The following is a 19,504-nucleotide window of genomic DNA, read 5'->3' as shown; positions in this document are numbered from 1 at the left end:
GACTCTGAGGGGTTATATAGCAGCCTAATTTATTTAACAAACTGACTCAGAAAGTTGCTATAGTAAACACGGTGTCCTGAACTAGTTTAATGTGATATAAATAGAGGAAAATATGGAAAGAAATTTACAAAATACTGCTACAGCTTGAGAGATTAACTATATGAAGATGGTGGGAGAGAGAAGGAAGTATGAAAGTGAGTTTTCTGGCCTAGGAAATTTAATGGATGATAGTGAGACAGAGAAGATACAATCTGTTTGGGGAGCACTAGGAGTAATACTTATGTCTCTAAGGAGAGAGATAGAGATAGATACAGATGTGACAGCTATCAGCTGTCAGAAGACAACTTCTGAGACCTGAGTTTATACATAACACCACTTAGAAGAAATAGGTCAAATATAGAAAAGAGGATCAAAACAGAACCTGAAACATATTTATGTACCAACCCATAGTCAAATTTCACTTGGATTATTGTATTTGGCAGTATGTTTTGAAAGCTCTTTGTCTTGATCCTTCTCCATGGAGAAAGGACTTTGCAGGGCCAGAGAACCCTGCCTATCTAACTCATTGTCCAGAGCATAGGGTAAACAGACACCAGAATTCCTTCACCAATAGACAGTATGTTTCCAGGGTCTGTACAATCCTCTACATGGTACCCATTCTTCGGTGCTAAGTGTATGGTACTGATGAATATACAAGACACTACTATTTATTTGCTATGTGTGTAGTACAATGTAAAAGAAACACAGATATGATGAAGAGAAAAATGTGTACAATTCTTCTGGTAATGGGTAGGACTAGAAGACATTGGGCAGGGGTACTTATGTCCATGCTGTTTATGTCTAGTGAGGAGTATCAAGGAATCTGTGTCTATATATTTTTAAAACTTAATGTTTTAAATTTGGAGGACAGAACATACATTTTTCAGCTTAATGTATGTCAGTAAGATATTCAGGCATATGAAGAAGAGGGATATTTCTTTTATTGAAATAAGGGAAAAATCAAATACTTATGTGGATACACATATCTGAGAGAGTTGGTAATATTATACTAAAATGATTCCAAATCATTTCACTCTCTGTGACTGTAGATATATGATTACCAAGAACAGAGAGCAGAGACCATTTGCAGAGAGCATAGAAAGTTTGAAAATGTCTGTGACAAAGGCTTAGATTGTTCATGAATAGATTAAATTAAGGTCACTTTATATCTTCATAGAAAACTTGATATTTAAGATCAATGTTTCATAAGGCTGTGGGATTTCCTCCAAAATCTTAGTGAATGAGATATAAATACAGAAGAGATGCTCACTCAGAGGCATGAGACATTGAGATTTCATCAGGAGAAGGTGGAAAGATACTAAGGCAAAAGTGTCGAAATTATTGGCAAGAGAGTGGCAAAGTGATAAACCATGCAATCTAAACTGCCAAAAGAAGGGAGGAAGAGACACACTGATATGTATCCAGTCCTGAGATTCTTGGCCTAGAGAGCCTGATAGGACAAAGAACAGTATAAAATGGAAGGCCATGAATAAAAGGATTTATAGTACATGTGCAATGATGAAAATGTTCATTTCAAGAGCAAAAACAATATTGTACCTACAGTTTGCTATATAATACTAGGACAGAATCTAAATAAAAAATCTCAAATTCTTAATAAAAATTTAATATTATTTTAGAATGATAGTATAACTTCCTTCATATTACAGAAGAGGAGGAAGAAAAAGAAAAATAGAGAGTGTGTGTGTGTGTGTGTGTGTGTGTGTGTGTGTGTGTGTGTGTGTGTGTGTGTGTGTGTGTGTGTGTGTGTGTGTGTGTGTGTGTGTGTGTGTGTGTGTGTGTGTGTGTGTGTGTGTGTCCTGAGGTTGAGGTCAGAGCCTGCGCAATTTTCCTAAGCTTTTTTGCCAAGGCTGGCACTCTACCACTTGAGCTATAGCTCTACTTCTGGCTTTTTGGTAGTTAATTGGAGATAAGCGTCTCAAGAACTTTCCAGCCTAGGCTGGCTTCAAGCCATGATCCTCAGATCGCAGCCTCCTGAGTAGCTAGGTATGAGCCACTGGTGCACCGATCAAGGGTGAATGATTTTGAGATGTACTGCAACTATATATTTAAACAACAACAACAAATAACTGTAATGAAAGCTGTTAATCAATAATACCCCCCTGATTGGGGGGTATTAGCAAGAGGGAGTAGGCTAATGAGGGTGAAAGAGAATGAACATGGTTGAAATAGATTGTTGGCAAGTATGAAAGTAGAACAATGAAGCATGTTGAGATTGTATTAGGAAGAAGAGAGGAGGGTAAAGGAGAGTGAGAGGTGGGAGACTGACAGGAATACATTGTATGCACGTGTGGAAATGTCAAAATGAAATCCCTCCTTGTATCGTTAATGAATGCTAATAAAGAACAAAAAAGAGTCATACTATAATTTTGTAAAATTCTGTTCCTCTTTTGTAAGTAATGTAATTAAGTCAAATTGAGAGTGGCAAGCCTAAGTCATAGAAAATGTGACAAAAACTGTTACAAAGAACAGACTATAAAAATTTGCAATATAAAGTGCAATAATAATTTTCCTGTTTTTCCAACTGTACTACTATCTAGTTAGATATAATTATCTAATTATTTTCATAAACTAATCAATTTTAAAATAAATGATCTGTGTTCTCCCTATCATAAAAAAACCATTAAAGGCAGGCCTTTTGGTAAAATCTCAGATCCTGAACTGCTGTAATTCAACTCTGACCTGTGGGATTACATGTTAGCCTTCTTCTATGAGTGCTCACTAAATTCCCAGCTAGTTTTTTTTAGAGTAGTGGGAATTTAACTCAAGAGCCTGGGTGCTGCCTCTATGCTTTATTGCTCAGGTCTAGCCCTCTACTACTTTGAGCCATAGCACCAATACCAGTTTTCTGGGCATTAATTGGAGATAAGAGTCTTACAAAATTTCCTGCTCAGGCTGGCTTTGAACCATGGTACTGAGATGTCAGAGTTGAGTCATGAGTGCCTGGCCTGCCAGCTGGTCTTTATGGGATATTTTGGTTTGTTTAGTTCTTCACTTAATATGTTTATTGGACTAACAGATTTTTATTACTCTTTCCTTCTTGAAATAACCAAAGAAAAGCCTTTCTCCAATCTCTAATCAGGATGTCTTACAATGCTCTCTAACATTAGAATCTGAGAATTCATTTCACTATTTTATTTCCATATTTTATCCTCTATAAAGTCTGCAAAACAACCACAATACATACAAAAATGATATTAAACAATTTTCTTCTGCTAAATCTTAAATATTCTATAAAAACAGAGATACCTTTTTCATTCTTAGACAAACTCTGACTTGCAACAGGAGAGTTTCAAAAATCATCTCATGGCTTGGAAATAAAACACTGTGTAAAATTTAATATACATATATAATATTTAATATTAATCTTTTCAAAATCATAGGCTGGGACAAAAAGGGACTGAAGTGTAAAATACAGATAGACACACAAAGCATCTTGAATGTAAGTTATCACATTATTTTCTAATGCAGAATTTTGAAAAAATTAATTTCTCTGTATTTTAGATGAAATGCTTAAAGAATTTATATTCTGTAAAGAAATCAGTAAAAACCCTGCTACTAATGTAAATTTAACACAAATTACAAAAGTGGCTAATAGTCTAAGGCTTTCTTATTTTGTGTGATTATTTTAAAATAACATTTTATTTCTATATGTGTTTAACTCCATGTAGCATTATATTTTTGAGATGGTGATTTACTTTTATCAGTCTTTTGATTATTTCTCTTTCTCATGCTCATATGTAAGGGTGTGTGTGTGTGTGTGTGTGTGTGTGTGTGTGTGTGTGTGTGTGTGTGTGTGTGTGTGTGTGTGTCTGTGATGCACATAGGAGATAACAGAGTAGAAAAGAATAATGTGGAAAATAGGAATGTCATTCATGATATGAAACACCATATGCATTTCTAATATATGGATTAGCCTTTTCAAATTAAAATCATCTGATAAAAAAATGAAAACATTTGTGCTGCTTACCCACAAACTTTTGTGGAGTGGAGCTTTTACGTTTTCCCATATTTCCCGCAAGTTTCTCTATGACAGCAGGTCTCTCAAAAGGCACCAGAGAAATATTGTTGTCCATAATAGGCTCTTGTTCCTTACAATCTTCCATAGGAGGTACTATATGAAACCATATAAAAAGGAATCTGATAATTTCTTCCACATTTTGAAAGATACACAGATGACATCTCAATATGTGTTAAAGAAAACACACTCATACACTTTAATAAAAGCAGGTAAGACAAACCTCTGTCAAAGAAAATTTAATTCTATTCCTGTTTCTCTCTCTCTCTCTCTCTCATACACACACACACACACACACACACACACACACACACACACACAAGCGTGCATGTAGGTGATTTGTTTCTATCTAAGTCTGTTTCTTTCAGATCAATGACATAAACTGTTGCAACTATTGGTAGCCAACATGTTCATTTGCTTTCTCATCTTATTTCTCTGAAAGTGTTTTTAACATTGATTAAAATCAATAGCACTTTAAGACTACTCTATTTTAAGGCTTTGGGAGTTTATTTTTCTTAGACAATGTAAGCAATTCAACTTGTTTTGGAGAAAAGATTAGCTACACACTCAGAATAACAGTACAATATTTGACCACTTTCCCCATCTGTTTTCATGCTGCACATTTTCTATCTGATGAGCTGCTAGCCATATTGGCAGTAGCTTAAATACCTGCACAACACAGGCTTCATGAAGGAGATCCAATTCTGAACATGTCTATGCATAGTAAATTGTGACAGCCTTATGATTATAATTTATTTTCAAAAGAGTTCTCTAGCAGGATAAAAAAAATCTATTTCTAAATTGGTACATGGTCACTCAAAACTGCTAACCCTAATTCACCTGACAAACTCTCTAACTCATTCTATTCATCTAAGTTGCTGTGGGCTAATATTGGTCCTGAGATACTGACATTCATGTTGTAGAATAAATTCAAGAAACTTAAGGAAAGTGTTTATGAGTTGGAATTTTGTCCAACGAATTTAAATTTAGCATAGGGCAACTTCTCAGACAGATTATATCAGTTGACTAAAACTATTATTCATAGTAAATACCTGAAATTTCCATTTACTAGGTACTCTAATTTGACAGCATGCAAGTAAAATGATTTACTTGGATCCTTTTTGTTTGTACAACAAAGTCCCCTGGTATGGAACATAATCCATTCTCATTTATAAGGAGGCTCTACTGGCTGACAATAAAATCAGAAAGCAAAGATGAAAGTGAACAAAACTCAGCGCACAATTCAAGTGACCTATTTAATAACCAATACAGGGTGCTGACATGGAAGGAAAAAACAGTATCAAAATGTTTTCCTAATTTAGACATCTTTAAAGAAATCGACATCCACTCTATGATTTGGTTAGCCTAGTTGCTGGGCCAGAAAAAGTTAATCATTAACCTACATTTTAATAAGAGATTCTCTGATTCCAAATAGCAAGGAATTCTGCAACAATTGCATGTTGATTTGGACAAATAAATTTCAAGATGAGATTTAGTAATAAGGAAGTGTTTATTGAACTGATGTTATTAATATGATCAAGTGGGAAACATATCCAAAAACATTACATAAAGTATTATATAATCTCTTTACTAAAAATGGCCAAACAAATCAAATATCATGGCTGTTCATAGAATTCAGACAAAAATATATGGAGGAAAAAATGTTGATAGTAATTTCCTAGCAAAGCAGGTTATGAGATGGAGATTATGGTCAATATCTTACTTTTTCTTTGGTAAGATTCATAGGCACACATCTCATTAGTGCAATAACCACAAAGTAGTTTATGCATGAAGCAAAGTTGAAAATATCACAAACCTAAATCTAAAATGAAAAAAAAAAATAGAAAAAAATTGCTGTTAATTTTTGCTAAAAACCAGCAAAACTGGTTAACAGGGTTTCCCCCCAATATTGAATGTTAATTAGTTTTGAAATGAGTAACCTAAAACTTGGCAGTTCTGCTGTAAGTCTCACCCTGAATTTTCTTATTTGCACACACTTAACACTCAAAACGAAACCTGCATGTGGGAACCGTTCCACACCACATCCACCTCAATTCAGATGATCTGTCCCAAGTTCAATGAGGCTCATATACACTGAAAACAATGATTCTGGCAAGCTTTGGTCTAAATTCTTCTTTGCAACTGCCCTCTGTGTCAAAAGTCAATCTTGTTTTTAACCATGTTGGCAATAATAACCACTAAGTGCTTTTTTGAGGCTTTACATTTAATATCCTATGTAATCCTCATGATATAGATGCTATTACATCTTTATTTTTACAGATGGGAAAACAAAGACTTGGAAATTTTAATAACATTTCTCAGTGTTTATGTCTACTTAGTAGAGAATGTTACAACAATTCAGAGCCAGTGCTACACTATACTATTATAGATATGAATGATATTATAGATATGTTTTGAGTATTTACATGTTGTACACCGGGTTGATATATGTGTAAGGAATGTCATGGATAAAAGACAAAACACACTTTTCCTAAAGATCTAATATTTATTTTTTTGCTCTCCTGAACCAGGGAATAGCTCAACAAAATGTTTTTGGATATATCCTCCAAACACAAAAAGGTTCTCTAGATACTTCATATCTGAATTGCATTAACAATAAGAAAATTATCAAGGCTACAGGTAAACCAATGTGCTGATATCTTCATTTGTTTGGAGAAAGCACTAAAACCAACCATCTCTTTTCTGACATTATCTGAAGTTGTAACTAGAACAAAAATGTATTTATTCTTGTATTATGCCATTATTTCATTATATCAATAAAGATAAAGGTAAAACCAAAAGGGCAACATTAGGCTGAGTATGATGGTATATACCTATAACCCCAGAACTCAGGAATTTGAGGCAGGAGAATCTCGAGTTCAAGATCAACCTACTATATATAACAAAACTCTTACTTAAAAAAAAAACAACAAATCAATAAGATGACATGGCTTTATTTATTGTTAGCCAAACCATCCACTCAAAATTCAAATTCCAAGAATAAATAAACTGAAGAATGAAGATCCTCTCACATGTTTTTACCCTAACCCCCTTGCCCCTGAACAGGAGAGGTCAGGTTAACTGACAGTTCCAAAGAACTACATACGATGGAGAAAGTTCTCTTAAAGGAAAAGGCAAATCTTGTTAAAAAAAAAAAAAGACATGGGAGAAGGAAGAGAAAGACAGATAATCTTTCCTATCGTTGAAACTTTTCTTTCTATGCTGTTGAATCTTAAATCTTTCAAGTTATATGTTATTTTCTGGACAGGCTATGATGTTGCAATACTGGTCCTAGCTTCTATGAAGTAAGTTTCTATACTCCTGGCCCTGCTCTTCTCATCTTCATAGCTTCTTTCCTCCGATATTGCCTTATGCTACAGTTTGGATATGAAATGTTCTCTCGACCAATCATGTGCTAGGAGCATGGTCCTTAGTGCAACAGTAATGGAACATGCCAGGACCTTCAAAAGATGAGACCTAGTGTAGTAAGGTCACTGGGGACATAGTTACCAAGGGATTTGGGCTGGTGTCTCAAAAATAGTAAGGTCTCCTATGAGTAGATTAGTTCGTAGAAAGCCCACTATTGTAGAAGAGGAAGACTAGGCCTTCCATGCTTGCTTCCTGTTGTAAAGTACTTAGTCTTTGGCATTTTGTTACAGTAACAGAATGATGTCTATGAAGTTTTCACTTTTTTTCTTTTTCTTTCTTTCTTTCTTTCTTTCTTTTTTTTTTACTGAGATCTTGAGATCTCTTTCAATATCAAAGTCCAAGATAGTTTTACTTGGCTCTTATAGGTACCTAAAAGATGTGTTCAAAAACTGAAATCTTCCTTTTCCTCACACAGGCTTTCTCTAATTCCCACCCCCAATGAATGGCTCCATCATTTACTGCATCACCTACCCCTCATCCATGCTAGATATTGGCAGATACTAGATTTCTTTATCTTGACTTTTCTACTCCCTACCACATGAAAAAATGTGGAGGTATAAAGTATTTTAGACTCTCAATTCCCTAATGTTTCTATTCAAGGCTACCCAGCCCATCTTGACAACTGCAACAATCTCCTAACAAGTCCAATTGTTTCTTGACTCTTCTAACCTTTGCTTTATATTCCAGTAAAATGTTAATATAATTATGTGTTTTAAAGTATAAAAATTATTTGCCTAACTATATAACAGGCAGTTGATGTTCTGTCCAGAACTTTTCCTCTAATCCTATCACCTTCTTGCTCCAGTTGTACATAGCTACTTGTAGGTCCTTAACTTTCCAGGCTCTTTGAGACTACTATTTCTTGGCATATGCTGTTATTTCTGAATGAAACATTGACTTATTAGCTTGTCAGTTTAACCTTTCCAAATTCAGTTCTAACATAACTTTTCTTGAAATTTTTCTTGGACACCCAGTCTGATTTAGGTATCTGTTCCTTACCACTACCCAGTGTACTTAACAGAAGATACTCCAATAATTGTTGGTTTACTGTTCGATTTCTTTCACTAGAAATTGCATTTTATTTAACTGTGCCTCTCCTGCTTATTAGATGAGAAGTATTACATTCAGTGGGTGATTATTATATGACTTAATGAAGGAAATAATGTCACTGATGAAAAAATCAAACATAAAATTTTGCAGGTTCCCAATTATATCACCTCCTTGCTTGCACATAAAGAACCCTCTCTCCTGAAATAATTGAAAGTAAACCTAAGAATACATAGCTTTTAAGTTGTTATCTTCCTGGTTACACAATTTCAATTTTGAGTTCAGGCTTTAAGGGAAAAGGTAATTATACAGTTTGCTTTTTAAAGCTTGTTTCTCAAGCTGAACAGACTTGAAAAATGAGCATAAAGATAACATTCAAATAAGATAAAATAATCTGCCATAAAACCCAATTTATTGTTATCTTTATTTCCAACACCAGAAGTCATAAAACTGTTCCCTTTGTTCAAACTCAGTCAACATTTGTAACAACTTTTTCCTCTGCATGCTAATAGCTGTTCAGTGTCCACTGTTCTCTCATCCTACCCACCCTTTCATCCTTTCTTTTACATTATCACTTGCTGTCTCTCTTTACTCAAACCCCTTGCTCCTGGCAGATGTCAATTCTATATTCTATGTTGGTCATATTTTCCTTTAGAAGATACACAATTGATTATCAATTGGCTCCTATTGAACCAACTACAAAATCCAATCACTGGATTAAAAGAACAACATACTCTTTTAGCCTTATTTCATATCACTCCTTTAACTTGAAATATATATATATATATATATATATATATATATATATATAGAGAGAGAGAGAGAGAGAGAGAGAGAGAGAGAGAGAGAGAGAGAGAGAGAGAGAGATAAATAAATCTGTCGATGAACCTTTATTAGTCCATGTCTCTTCTCTGCATGGAATATACATGCTGTATCCCATCAGATACATGCAATTTTCATTCACCCTCATGCTCAGATCAAACACTGAGAAATGGAAGACATTTTCTTTGAGTTTTCTACTAAGTTATCCCAATCCTTAGATTAATGGAGAACTATAGACACATCTTTATTACAGTTTTTGCATCAGTTCATTTTCCTATGTTTAAAATGAATGCATTTCCTAGCAGAATATAGGTGTATAAATGAAATTATGTTCATTTATCTTTGTATCCCCAGAATGTTCATTAGACACTAGATGTAATCTCAACAACTGGGAGTGGGAGGCAGGAGGATTGAAAGTTCAAGGCTAACTTGCTACACAATGAGTTAGAAGCTGGCCTGTTAGTTAATAACAGTAATATAAAGATACATGGAATCAATTACAAAAATGGAACTAAATCAGATTATTTTATATTATAGAAGCTATAATTAACATAAGAATATGCTTATTTAGAATAACAGATATTTTGTATTTAAAATTCACAACCCACTAACATATCAACACTATCTAGTAAGCAGTTTCATACTTCATACTATATTAAAATAATCAGTTACACAAATCATCCTTGGAACTATGTCTACATTTTCAAAGTGTACAGAAAACTATATCATTTAGCACTGGTCATTTAACTTTTAAAGTAAAAGATATAAATATATCAATAATTTAAGACTTTTGTGTATATTTATATGAATAAAATAAATCAGTATACAAACACAATTAGAAAAAGACAGACACAACAAATGTAAAGGACTGAAATCTATTACTTTCCTTTGTAAGTCCAATCTACAAAAATTAACATTTTAGGAATTAAGAACTATTAATTCAAATTCAAGGGACTACCTAAGTAGGGATTGCCATCTTAACTGTGTCATGGGTTGTGAGAACCAGGATCGTTTGTTTAGAGAATGATTTTTTTAATGGAGGAAGATGGTATCTACTTTAGATCTCTTACACATGTAGAAAGCAAAATTATTTCCCAGACAAATTATAATACAGTCTGGAAGAATTTCAAATTATATCACAGATCATTTACCTACTAGAAAATAAATAATGGACACAATTAATTCACTCTTTTAGGAAACCTGCAGACATCTATGATAAGCTATCATATCCTAACTAACATTGGGATATAGAAATGCAAGAGAAAAGTACGCATATTCAAACACATGGGCCATTATTACACTAATTCAAACACTTTATCAGAAATAATTTGGGAGGAAGACTACTCAAGATAGCTTGTAATATATTCCAAAGCTTAGCTCATTTCAAGTATCTGAGACGATAATCCCATACAATGTTAATGTGGTCTCAACTTGTTTAAAGCAGAGCAAGATTTTATCATCATGCTCACTGGTGGAGGGAACTACTTAACCCATAAGAAAAGATAAAAGCAGTGTAGTCAGGAAGGAAAAATCACAAATGTCTTTCTACCCACCATGGTGACTCATGACCTGCCCGGCAGCCTCCATGCTGACATTCTGGAGATAGTTGTGGCAGCGTTCCTTGTGCTCCTCCAGTGAACTGCGCTGCTTGTAGCTTCGTCCACAGTAGTTGCACTTGTGAGGTTTACCCACTGTAAGGAGAGCTCAGGGTTAGTGTCTTGTCCACAGCCACATCCAAAGAGAGTTGTGAATTAGCTTTTGGTAGGTTGGAGGAAGCACTTACATGCTATTTAGATTTAGGTCCCTTCCTCCTCCACAGTCTAATTTGGATGAGAAAAGAGAATAAATTTCTACTAAGAGAAAAATACAGCGAGAACATAGACTGTACTTCTAGTTTCAGGGGAAATACTGAATCAAACTTGTGCTCTGACTATATTCCTGATCATGATAGCGTGATGATCAGTTCTCAAGTTATCTGACTCTTTACACATTTTCCCTTTTAGGTATGTTAGCCTTGACTCACTCAAAAGATACCTCGGGGGTATCCTACACACATGAAGAATTGCTTTTATGGAGGAGCACATATGTTTTGGGGAAAATGGGAACTTTTTCTGAAGAAAAATAAAAATGCAACCATCTGAAATGTATTGCTTAAATAAAATGAGATTATTTATGTGTAGCAAGAAGGTTAGAAAAAAATTCATGTGGTGAGAAAAACTACAGATGATATGGTGAGAAAAACTACAGATGAAAGTTGAGTGTTTCTCTTCTTTTTCCACGGTGGTAATACCTGTTCACATATGCAAAGCTTTTCAGTAAATGAAGTATATTCTCCTCATCGGAACTCTTTGTATAATACTAACAATAAACCTACTAGGTACTTCAAGTCAGAATTGTTAACAATAACCACTAAAACTTTAATATATTTAGTTATGACAGTGATTTTTTTCAAAATACTTTTCATTCAGAAAATGAATTTTTCCTTAGTAGCCAAGGAGCCATTATCTCAGTACATCTATTAAAATATACACTGTGATGCTTACGTAGACAACTTTGAAAACAATTCATTGACAAGATAAAAAGGCACCTTTGTAAAAAAAAAAAAAAAGGCATGTTTCAATATAGCACTTCAATTCTTGGTGGTAAATTGATACAAAAGAACAAAAAGTATAAAGAATATATATGCTGATGCCCCAAGATATAAAGGACAGTGTGGGAAAGAGTTGATGTTTTTCATTTGACTCCCATAGGAATAATTTAGCTTTGAACAGAGAATAGACAAGTTTTTTTTTCATGACTAAAGATAGCATCCTAAACTCCAGCCCCTTAACATATATATGTGATAATACACACACACACACACACACACACACACACACACACACACACACACACACATAACACAGCGAAGAGAAACTAGAATACCATAACAAGAAGTGAAGTACTCAATATTGCCTAAGATTCACTGTAATCACTCAGAAAACAAACAAACCAGAAAACTGCTAAACACACAAAAAAGGCCAAACCAATCTTTATATTATATTTGAAGTATACCCAACTTAAAGTCAACTATTTTATAACCATACTTTATACATCATCTTTAAAAAATAGCTATCTAAAGCATGATCTGTCATTTAAAAAATAAGCAGAGTACTATATTTTGGAACCAAGTATTTTTAGGCAGTATCTATGAATACTGTGCAATACTTATACCACTTACATTAAAAAATGTTAGAAGCATTTTCAGCTGAAACAGTGCATATAGTATAAATATATTTACATATAATTACACTGAGAGACATGGATAATTATATTGTGAGACATGGGAACTTCATAACAAAAAGCCCTTGTTGCTTTTAGCATTATTTTTAAATAATTTATACTAAATAAATCCACATGACCATGTCAGTCTACAGACTAAGTCTACTAATTAATACTTAGTAAGCACTCATAAGGACTTTAATCCTCTATAAAGTCCTAGCTCACCTTATAAGAGAAAAAAATTTTTACTGCTATCTACTAACTTTTAACTATTCTTATTTTTGAAGCCTATTTTATCTGTGTCACTTGTGCCTCTCCTATCTTGTCAGGTTTATTTTAAAACACCTTTCCACTTTACATTATCCTGTTGTTAGTGAGCTTATTGGGAATCTGAGTAGTTGTTTTAAAAGCATATCTTCAGTTTTCCCTCTTCTTCATCTCTACTCATATCAATCAAACAAGGCTTCCATATTGGATTTTGACATGTCTTAAGAGCATTCAATCTCTAAGAAATTTGGTCTTGAAATGCTCTATCCTATCCTTCTATCTTTCTCATTTATTCACTAGCGTGGCTAGAAGTGGTGAGACCCACTTTTGATTCCAGCATGAGGGAGGCTGTGACAGCATGATCATAAGTTCTAGCCCAGTCTAGGAGTTCCAGGCCAACCTGGACCACACAATAAGACCCTGTCTCAAAGCAAACAAACAAAACAACAGCAAACCCTTCTCCCCAACCTCAAACAAAGAAAACAAAAAGCCCAGAAGACTGCTATGTACCAACATGCTGAGATTATGGTGTAGCTACAACTCATAAAGCAGAGGACATGTTCTCATTGTGTTTATCCTTCTCCAAGCGAGTCTTATAGGAATACAGATGGTAAATATACAAGCAATGTGCCATAGATTATGGGAGGTTCTACTGGGCAAATAAATGGTGTGTTAATATAGCTTGGGAAATCTACTTTAATTTTGAGTGGATGGACAGGAAGGTTGGTCTAACTAAGATAGGACCACTTAGGGTAATGCATGAAGAAAATGTGGCAGACTGAGGATTACAGTGAGAAGGAAAGAGGCAGAATTTAATGATTTTATGAGAACTGATGTAATTTCTTTTTTCTCAAAGTTGTTTTCAAGCAACAGTAACAATTCTTGCTAAATTCATGCATGATTCAACTGTCCCTGTAAGAACATTTCCTATTAGTTCTTTGATGTCATTTTTTTAAACTTAAGTTTAGGAAATATTGTTTCTATTTCTTTTATCTTGAATCTCTTGCTGTAGTTCCTGGGATCAGATTCTGTATTCACCGTCACTGGCTTTATTTCTCAAATCTCCTCCCATAGCACCAAATATCTACATGCTGTCAGTCTTTGCTTTGACTTCATTTCTATGAACCAGCCAGGGTGCCTGGAATACTTACTTATTTGAAGTTTTTACTGGACATTTAAACCTTCATTCTTATACTTCCTTCCAAGTAATCCAAACATTCTTCTCTGTTCGTACAACACTCTGTTTATACTCTATTGATCCATGAATATGACAAATGCATTGTATTTATCAATCTGATACCTATTTCCTTAGCAGAAAGAGCTCTGTAAGGACAGAGATCATGCTTTACTCAATTTTAAACTGATAATGTTCATGGTAGTTATTAAATATTGGAGACCCTCAACATTTCATTTTCTGAATATCTAAATTTCGAAGCCATATTCCCAATTTACAGATACTCCCATTAAAAAAATAAACACCCCAGATATCCAAATCCATTTCATTCCACAAAACTCCAACCTTGTTCTGATTGCCCTTGTATGCTAGTGTTATTACTATTCGAATAATTCAGGAGGTGCAGCAATTCTTGTCATCTATTTATCTTCATGCTTCTAAATAATATTTAGAGCCTATGTATGTTTTCACTGTTTCTCAAGTCTGATGCTGCCTTTCATCTCCTATATCAATATCCTAGTTCAAGCCTTTATTACAACTAACCTGAGCAAGTATAATAGACTTCAAGTGAGGTTTTTCTTACTGGGTATAATTATTTCACATCCTCTTGAAAAGAAACCTTCAATGACTGCTAACTTGTACTGCATACATCTTTTCACCTGGCTTTCAGTACCCCTCACAATTCAATCCGATCTCAAAGCATATTCTTATCTTCTACCACAGATTTGAGATCTGTTTTCCCCAAGAATGACTTCCATAATTTTTGCCTCTTAAAATTTTCTGCATCCTCTACTTCCAACTTCCTCAATACCCTTCCATCTACAAGTGCTTTTTTCTCATCAGAGAAGTGTAATTGTGTTGGCCCTCATGTTTAGGACCCCTAACATCCTGCTTTGTGTTCTTTTAGGCTTCTATTCATGGTATTTATAAAGTCACTTAGATCTGATGTGTTAGAAGTTATCTTCTTGAGAAATTAGAACAACAACTTGTATATCTTTGTAAACTCAAAAGAGATTTATCATGGTACCTTGTTTAATTGAAAAATAATAAATGGCATGAATTGCATCATTTTCTAACTCATTAAATAGGTGTCTGACTCTTTAAATAGGATTTTTAAAGCTCAGTTTTTCTTATATCATTTCTAATTCCAGTACATTCATATAAAACTGTAAAAATATTAATAAAAAATTCATAATTATAACATTTAAAAATAAATTCTTTGGTATTTCTGTCTCATCTCTTACATTTTTTTCTATGTGCATAAATACAAATTTTGTTATAACTATTTTATATACTGTATTTTATAATCTGTTTATTTTACTGAGCAATATATCTTGACTATTTCTCTGTCATGAAATAGTACTTTTGTTCTGGCTATTACATACTAATACTTCTGTCAGATTCTAAAATTATGGTAGCATGAAACCATTTAGTTAGCTCCATTCTTTTATTTTTTATCAACATCCAAGGACTATTTTAATTATGACAAACACTATCTATGTTCCATATCTAAAGGAAAAACAGTTGCAATGCTTTCAATGATTCTAGTACCCCAATAATATCATGGGGTTGGAGGTGGGTGGTATAGGTTGAAGTCAAGTACTAATGATTGTATCAAAGCCGTAAATTTATTTTATCATTTTCTTTTAATTTGGTGATCATTTCTCTCTTTCTTTTTTTTAAACTGCAGTTACATATGCCCTTACTTAAAAGCTACTAACAGGCATAATGCTAACAGGCATTTAATGTGTAGTCTAGTCTGTATCCGGTCCCCAACAATTTAATTATAATCTATATAAACAGCCATTTTCACAACTTGTTCTTTTAGTGATAATATCTATGTTTCTAAATAGTAAACAATCTTTTCTTCATTCATGAGGCTTAGAGATTATATTGACTGTCTCTAAGGATTTTGTGTTCATAAATATCTTCAACCCTTCTTTCAACAATTATTAGAAAATTCTAATTAATTGGATAAATGAAACTCTGCATTATAAATGTAAATATTAATCATTCTGTATTACTACATTGGTTCAATAGTGATTATGTTTCATTTTATGAGCAAAGTGCAATTTTCCTTATAGCAATTGTTTTACTTCTTTTCCCATTGATCGGTGTTTCTGTTCAGCAAACTACTTATTTTGCCCTCCAAATATTCTCGTACCAAATAATAATTGTTCTAAATATTAAGAGTCCCAAACAATGTCTCAAGTGTTATCTACCTCCACTTCCATCCTGCCCTTGAGCATCCAGGTACATTTCCTGCTCCTACTAGAATGGATGATCCTTTGGATTATCATACAAGTGTTATCCTGAGATTCCTTTGTCTATCTCATGACTGGCTCCCTTCAATGCCTAGATCTCATGTTTTCCTTATGCATCCTTGGTATAGAGGTCGTTTTCCCTTAACATTTTAAAGGCGTTGTTCCACTGAACTAGTAGTAATCTTACAGCTTCTTTTAAAGTATTTGTTGCAAATTTAAGTTTTATGTGGCTTACTTATCAGAAACTTTTAAGTATCTTCTATTTGTCCTTGATGTTCAGACATTTCTAAAATATGAGCTGTACGTCTTTGGTCTAGCAGCTATGATTATTATTATACAAACTGGCTCTCAAGAAATGTTCATTATAGCCAAATATAATGTTTATAAAGTATTATAAAATATATTGAGACAAAGATAACATGTATATATGTGTATAATACATAAGTGTGTGACACAAGGTTATTGTAATTGCAAATAATCTGTGATTATTTTAATTAAATTTTATGTACAGTATGAGATTTATGCCATTCATTTTAATAATAGGATTATCCAGTTTTCATGTAATTTGTTGAATATAATATCCTTTCAGACAAAAATAATAGTACATTGATAAAAACCAATTGACTATATATTTCCTGGCTTTTTTTTTTTACTTTCTTTTACTCCATTAATCTCTAGATGTCTTTTTTTTCTTTTCTCGGTTGTGGAGCTTGAACTCTGGGACTAGGCACTGTTCCTCAGCTCTTTAGCTCAAGGCTAGTGCTTTACCACTTGAGTCACAGTGCCACTACTAGTTTTCTGAGTAGTTTATAAGAGATAAGAGTCTCACAGGCTTTCCTGCCTGGGCTAGCTTTGAACTATGATCCTCAGATCTCAGCCTCCTTAGTATCTAGGATTACAGGCGTAAGCCACCAGCACCTGGCTTAGGTGTCGTTCTTTCTTTCTTTTCCTTCTTTCTCTTTCTTTCTTTCTTTTTTTCTTTCTTTCTTTCTTTCTTTTTTCCTTCCTTCCTTCCTTCCTTTCTTCCTTCTTTCCTTCCTTTCTCTCTCTCTTTCTTTCTCTCTTTCTTTCTCTCTCTTTCTTTCTTTCTTTCTTTCTTTCTTTCTTTCTTTCTTTCTTTCTTTCTTTCTTTCTTTCTTTCTTTCTTTCTTTCTTTCTTTCTTTCTTTTGTTTCTTCTTATAAAAATTGAACTCAGGGCCTTGTACTTGCTAGGTAGTACTCCAAAATTTAAGCCATGCGGTCAGCTTATTTGTCTGTAGTTACTTTTCAAATAAGGTCTCAGTTTACTTTGTCTGGGTTGGCCTAGATCATAATTTCACTACTTACACTCCTTGCAGAGCACATTTGGTCATACTGTTTTTTTTTTAATTTGTTGAGATGAGGTTCTAGGGGACTTTTTGTCTGAGCTGGTCTTGAACTGAGATCCTCCCAAGTAGTTAGGATTACATGATCAAGTCTTACTTTCTTGGTAAGACTTAAGCATCAAGTCTTCCTAAGAAATTAGTTTTAAATTAGGGAGTACAAGTCATCCAACTTTGCTTTTTTTCCTTTCCCTTTTCTTTTTTGATATTTTAGGTCTTTTTCCACTTCCAAATGAATTTTGCTCTATTTTTACCAGTTTCCACAGGAGAAGACAAACCTGCTGGAACATGTTAACTAAGATTATGTTGAAATGAGAGGCTCAGTTTCAGGAGAATTAGCAGTGGTAACTCTTTTATGCTGTAGGTTGAGGTTTTACAAACATGACTTTTGTCATGTTGAAAAATTCCCTTCTGCTCTACTGCTGAGAATTTTTTCTTTTTTTTAAATAAGTTTTTTATTATGAGAATACTGTACAGAGGGGTTACAGTTACATGATCAAGGTAATGAGTACATTTCTTATCAAGCATTGTTGCCTCTCCTTTGTTTTTCCCCTACCATCCCTTCCCTTCCACCTCCTCAACTACATTCCTCCCCTCCTTTCCCCTCTCCCCCTTAAATTGTAAAGTTCAATTTTTGACATAACGTCTTGTACATCTCATTGTTGCAATGGGTCAACCTGTATCCCTATTTAAACAATTTGTTTTTTTCCCTTCCCCTCCACAAATTATACCAACATCAAATACAGTGAAAACAGGGGTTACACCATGGGGGAGGGACATACAAAGCAACAACAACAACAAAAAATCACACGGTACCTTATATAAATACATTAGAAACAATAGCAAGAAAGAAAAAACACTTGTGTCCCTATCTTGGAGTTCACTTCACTTAGCATCATCTTATCTGACCTTTTCTGCTTGTCCCAGACATATACTAGTTATTGCAAATAAGGGAAACCACGGGACCTATGTTTCTTTGGGCCTGGCTTACTTCACTTACTATAATTTTTTCCATTTCCTAACAAATGGGCGATGTCATTCTTTCTGATGGAGGAACAGAATTCCATTATATATATTATATTATATTACATTACATTATATTATATATATCACATCACATTTTCTTTTTTGGGGGGAGGGTCTGGTCATGGGGCCTGAACTCTGGGCCTGGGTGCTGTCCCTCAGTTCTTCAGCTCAAGGCTAGTGCTCTACCACTTGAGCCACAGCGCCACTTTCAGCTTTTTGCTTTTTGCTTATGTGGTGCTGAGGAATCAAACCCAGGGCCTCATGCATGGCAAGTGCTCTACCACTTAGCTACCTTCCCAGCCCCCTCACATCACATTTTCTTGATCCATTCATCTACTGAGTTGAGTGCTGAATTATTTTAAATGATCTTTCTATAACTATGAAGATGATTACATGGCTTTTCCTTTTTCTCTGTTAATATGGAGAGCTATATTGATTGATTGTTGCCAGAGTTGATTGAACTTAAATTCCTGGAATAAATCTTACTTGGTTTAAGATATTACCCCTTCCAAACATTTCGAGACTCCATTTGTTAAAATTGAATTAAGTATTTTACATCTCTGTTCACTGTATAGTTACCATCATGCAGTTGTCTTTCATTCTGACATCAGAGAAATGCTGAACTACTACATTCATTTGGAAATAATTTTCCCTTCTTTTTTCTCTAGAAGAATTTGCTACCTGTGCTTTCTCTAAGCTGTACTTATCTTTAAATGTTTAAAAGAATTTACTAATGAAGTTCTTTGGACTTTTCTGTTTGGGAAGGTTTTTTTTTTT

General features: G+C 34.0%; 1 protein-coding gene across 4 annotated transcripts in view; it reads right to left on the bottom strand.

Moving 5' to 3' along the window:
• The window catches only part of Ikzf2 (IKAROS family zinc finger 2), a 159,557-nt gene that overhangs the window by 9,557 nt on the left and 130,496 nt on the right, over nucleotides 1-19,504 (bottom strand). For all 4 annotated transcript variants that reach the window (XM_070017820.1, XM_070017819.1, XM_070017811.1 and 1 more), the window contains 2 exons: nucleotides 10,927-11,064; nucleotides 4,028-4,171 (listed from right to left, as the gene is read on the bottom strand). In XM_070017820.1, the coding sequence (XP_069873921.1) occupies nucleotides 4,028-4,171; nucleotides 10,927-11,064 (282 nt within the window). The remainder of the gene's footprint in view (nucleotides 1-4,027; nucleotides 4,172-10,926; nucleotides 11,065-19,504) is intronic.

Source organism: Dipodomys merriami, unplaced genomic scaffold, assembly GCF_024711535.1.
Source record: "Dipodomys merriami isolate MVZ:Mamm:240054 unplaced genomic scaffold, mDipMer1.0.p SCAF_1, whole genome shotgun sequence".
NCBI classification, from domain to species: Eukaryota; Metazoa; Chordata; class Mammalia; order Rodentia; family Heteromyidae; genus Dipodomys; species Dipodomys merriami.
This window is presented reverse-complemented; position numbering and strand designations above follow the sequence as displayed.